The sequence below is a fragment of the Pteropus alecto genome, unplaced genomic scaffold (genome assembly GCF_000325575.1).
Source record: "Pteropus alecto unplaced genomic scaffold, ASM32557v1 scaffold21, whole genome shotgun sequence".
Classification (NCBI taxonomy): Eukaryota; Metazoa; Chordata; class Mammalia; order Chiroptera; family Pteropodidae; genus Pteropus; species Pteropus alecto.
The window spans coordinates 28,571,020-28,575,758 of NW_006436282.1; the positions used below are offsets into that span (position 1 = coordinate 28,571,020).

At 37.8% G+C, this 4,739-nt stretch overlaps 1 protein-coding gene across 1 annotated transcript in view; it reads right to left on the minus strand.

Annotated features, from left to right (window-relative positions):
• The window catches only part of DOCK4 (dedicator of cytokinesis 4), a 194,114-nt gene extending 189,577 nt beyond the window's left edge, over window positions 1–4,537 (minus strand). The window contains exons 1-2 of the mRNA XM_025046816.1: window positions 4,397–4,537; window positions 2,339–2,394 (exon numbers count right to left, since the gene is read on the minus strand). Coding sequence (XP_024902584.1) covers window positions 2,339–2,394; window positions 4,397–4,522 — 182 coding nt within the window. The 5' untranslated portion in view covers window positions 4,523–4,537. The remainder of the gene's footprint in view (window positions 1–2,338; window positions 2,395–4,396) is intronic.
• Between the last annotated feature and the right edge of the window lie 202 nt (window positions 4,538–4,739).

Below are 4,739 nucleotides of genomic sequence, written 5' to 3' on the forward strand. Positions count from 1 at the left end.
ACAATACAAAAGCGGCCTCACTGCTCACAAACTATAATTTAATTTAAGGACCCCCACCAGTCCTACAGACCTCTGAAGACTCAGGAGAGAACATATAGGCAGTTCGGTCTACGAGAAGTTGATCTGGGTTTGTTCATCTAAAACGTAAATTTTCAAGAAGCACAGAATTGCCATTTTAAGGGAGGCAGCTGTTTCCTCTTAATTATGCCAAAACCAAAATCAACGTTCAAACAGTCTGTCTTAAGTAGTTGCCCCTGAAATTATATTTCATTCAGTTATTCTGAGATGTACCTTGTAGCTCTGTCATCCTGATGGGCCATCGGGCTGCTAATCCGCTTAAAATAAGACAAGTAACAACAAAATCCCCCAAGAGGTTCCTCTCGGGGAAGGCCACTGCCTGGTAATGCTGGTTCTCAGATGTTTCAGGCCACAGCTGTGCTTCTAGTTAACCACTCTGGAATCTAGTGTCTTAGTTCCAACAATTGAATTTTTTTTTTTTTTTTTAGCAAATAACTTTTGGTTCTAGCCCAAAGTTCTCCTATAGTATAACGCTCATCATGCCCTGTGTCAGGTGGAAAACCCACCACCAAGTCTTAAACTTATCCAAATTTTGAGTCACCTTTACCCCCATTCAACTGTCCTCGGGGCTCAGGGTAGGGGCCAGACGTGAAACAGTTATGTACTAGGACAAAAACAGAAATGAAAGAAAGTGTGTACTTTAGTTAAAACTATGTCCCTACCCTCACCCCGTCCGCCTCGAGAGGTGGGCCCTTCAGTGGGTGAGAGCCATCATCTTTGCTGGCGTCTTTTCCTTGGTCAAGTGTAAGGTGGGGCTGGGTGGCCCTTTGCTCTGGAAGACTGAGGGAGTCAGGGTGGGGCTCGGGGCAAAGGCAGCAAGGAGGACTGGCTGCACAGGTCTGCCCAGGGGGACACGTACAGGAACCAGGCAGAGACCCTGGTGCCTCCACGTCACCTAGCCCAGGTCACTGGGGCAGAGGGCAGAAAGAAGAGAAAGCCTATGGCTGAAGCATTTTCTGGAGTGTCCTCTGGTTCACTTGAGGGCGGGATAGTGTCACACCTAGTCTGGGAGAACTCCAGAAGGACGATTACTCTGCTTGACTCACTTCTGGTGGATGACAGCTCCATGACATTACTGAAGGACATGCGTTTCTTAAAAGGGTAGCAGTGGTCATTATTAGGATTAGGATTATGATGCTTTCGACTACTGTTTTGAGTAATTACTATTATTACTACTACTAATAATAGTAACATTGCTTAAAGGAGCTGACGCATGAGACATATAGTATCAGGATCTCCTAGACTCTAAGTTTTACCCACACAGGAACGCTCTATGCCACAGACTCTGAGCCACCTGCAGAAGGTATTTTGCTGATCGAGGTTTAATACCTGACCTTTACAGAAAGTGGATGGAAGCATCATCTATTTCGATAGCATCCTTGGAATTTTTTTAACTAAAATTCTATTTTAAAGATATCATTTATTTACTATACTTTAAAATGTGCTTTCATAATTCAGATAAATGTCTATTTTTTTTTTTGAGGGAAAATGGCTGAACCTGTATTCTTTCCTTTGTCATAAAACAAAAATATTCGATGACCCAAATGTACATGCCTTTTGACATTAGCAGCAAATGTTTAGTTCTAAATCCATGGCCCCTTTATACTGATCTGCTCATGTTATCACTTATATAAGCAACTTCTATGGTTTTATCCTGTGATATTTTATTTAAAAGACCTGCGATCCCAACAGCTACTGCAAGTTCTTTGAAGACAGACTGGAAAAAACTTTTTAAATGTATGAGAAATCCTAGGTGATCAAGGAGATCAATCCAAAATTGTCACAGAAATGTTCTCTGAAGTATAATAATGGCTTTGTGAACTGGTCACACAAAGACATGGTATTATCTCCCGTGAGAAGGAGTTAGACTTAGCTGCTTATAATCAGTGGTGAATCTAGAAAATTCCTAGGGTTTGAGGCATGACTCAGCATTTGATAGGTCTAACTGCCATATTTCCCTACCAAGGAAACCAGGAAAACCAACTCCTTCTGCCTAAGATTAAGCTGATTCCGTGATCTGGGGACAGTGGGAAACCCCCCTGGCCCTGGATCCTACTATTTAACTGTCTAGCCCCACACGCGCGGTTCTTCAATTTTCTCCGCCAACTGCTCTGGAGTAATCATTCTTTACCAAACAGCACAGTCAATGGCATAGCTTTCTATGGTTCATTTTTCAAGACAATGACTAAGCCTTTCAAATTTCGAAATAAGCAACAGTTCTGTGCAAATCCTCCAGCTATTAATACAGCTCTTTTCTTACCCTTTGTTCTTTACGAAGGCATTTTTCAAGTGAATGTAGCTGGAAGGAAAGATACCCTGGAAGAGAAAACACGGAGATGAAGGCGTGGTTGGCTCCACAAATCCTCTGTACAAAACACAGCCATACAGCCACGACGACATCAGGAACACGGATAAACGCCACCTCCGCCACGTCGTGTGGGCTAAAACCTACTGTAGCTCAGATTCATCTCTTCCCTTTTTCTACTCTTCACTGGTTAACAAATATATTCTCTAAAATAATCGAAAAATTAAATCTCATTCAAAATATATTCTTATAAGAATAAGAAATTTTAAAAACGTCGGGAATGCTCCATAGAAAGCATGTTATATTGAATAAAATTTTTTTTTAAATTACTGCATAGTTTTGAAAGAAGGTTGTTCTTTTTATTTTGATTCTTTTTTCTTCTAAAACATTCGTGTGTGTATTTAAAAATATACACTTAAAAAATACCACTGTGAATTTGGAGACAACCCGTGCATTATGTGTTCCAGAAGGTCTTTAATGAAAACACAGCAGCAATTAATCACCAGGCTTCCATTCCGATGAACAAAAATTGAACAAAAGGAGCCAGGCTGGCTTAAAGCTTTTTATTATGGGGAAAGGCAGGACATGAAACTGTTCCTTTGTTCTAAATGGGAAATTGGAAGAAACGACATAAAAAAAAAAAAAATGAGCATCAATTTTATCGTCCATTAAATGACAATGTCCTCTGAATGATTTTTGATGTGTACTCAAATGACGAATTCAATTAAATACTTAGGAAAACAAATGTCATTTGAATGTATTATCACCACTGTGGATCCAAGGATAACATAAAATTTAATAAGAAAATTCTATATGTATGACAGTATTAAATAGGCATATAGGTTAAAAAAACTTTTTTCTTCAAAATGTATATTTGTCTCAGTATGGTAGGATTAACAAATACAGTAATTATAATTAATAAGAAAAAGTCAGAATTTGAGATTAGATGAGTGACAGAAATAACAAGTCATTAATGGATTTTTTCTAAAACATGTTCTAATTGAATAATTAATACTAAAGCTACATGTGCATGTGCCTCACAGATGTCTGAAAAGAACTTTAAATGAGGGCTAAAGTATTAAAAAATTAAATTTGTATATTCTTTGGTCCCTCAGGCTCTCCTTCAAAATGACCTAAAATAAATGAAATAAAGTAATTACACACAGTTCTGTGATCCAGAAAAAGGCGAAAAGGCAGAAAGGCAGGCGAGAGTTTAGATCTCTTATATTAAACTTTGAGAATGAGAAATTATATCATTTCTTATCTACAATCCTAATAAAGCCAGAATTCAACTAAAAAAAATGAACATGACATATAAGAAAATATTAGAGAATGTGGAGTATATGGGTGAAAACTGGGGAGATTAGAATAAAGTAGAAAAACATAGACATTAGTAAAGATTAGTGTCAAAATCATAAACCACAAAAATGAAAGGTAAAACAAAAATCATATTACTTCCTTCTATAATTCCTGACGATTTGTATAAATATATAAGGGAAAATGAATCTTAGCTTCTGTCTGGACCGGTCAGAAAGACGAGAACTTTATTATATGGTTTGCCCACGTTTTCAGCTGCCCAAACCCAATGAGACTTAACACGCTGCTAAGATAAACTTCTTTCTCCAAACCAGTATTTTACAAATGATACCACAGAAAACTTAGAGATTAAATACCTCTATTCAATATTTCTTTTGGAATATGTATTTCCCCTGCCTGAATTTTAATTTCACCCTCTGCAAAACTAACACTTCAGAAAGATTTTGTTTATATATAATGAGCTTATTACGGTCTTCTCAGTACAAATTTCAAGAACTACATAGGATTATCACTTGAATAGAATATTTTAACTATAATCCAAGTTCAAAGGAATTTCCAAAATTATGAAAATCCGTATTGCCATGTGGCATTTCAACTAAGAATCCCAACTGTAATTTCAATTGTATGATGAAATAAAGTCAAATAACTTTTTTTAAAAATCTCATAATTATGGTTAGAAGTAACTTTTTTTTTTACCTTGATATTCGGGTTTTTTAAGGCAAATCCTCGGTACCAGCCTGTGGAGAAATAATCACGATCACATTTAGATAAACCATTATGATATTTTAAAGAAAAGAAATGATTACAAATCAATCTGTTCATTTCTGTCTCAGGGAAATTCAGGAGCGCACAAGATTTAATGTATCTGCAAATTCTCTTTGCCTGACTCCAGCCCAGACTCTTAGAACCAACAAATAGTGCTCAGCTAACAGTTGTGAGTGAGCCTGCACAGCCTCAGGGCCCCTTCTGGGGCTGGAGTAAGGAGAGAGAAGCCAGGGCCAGTGCGCTCAGAGCAGTCACGGGCCCTCGGCCATCAGCA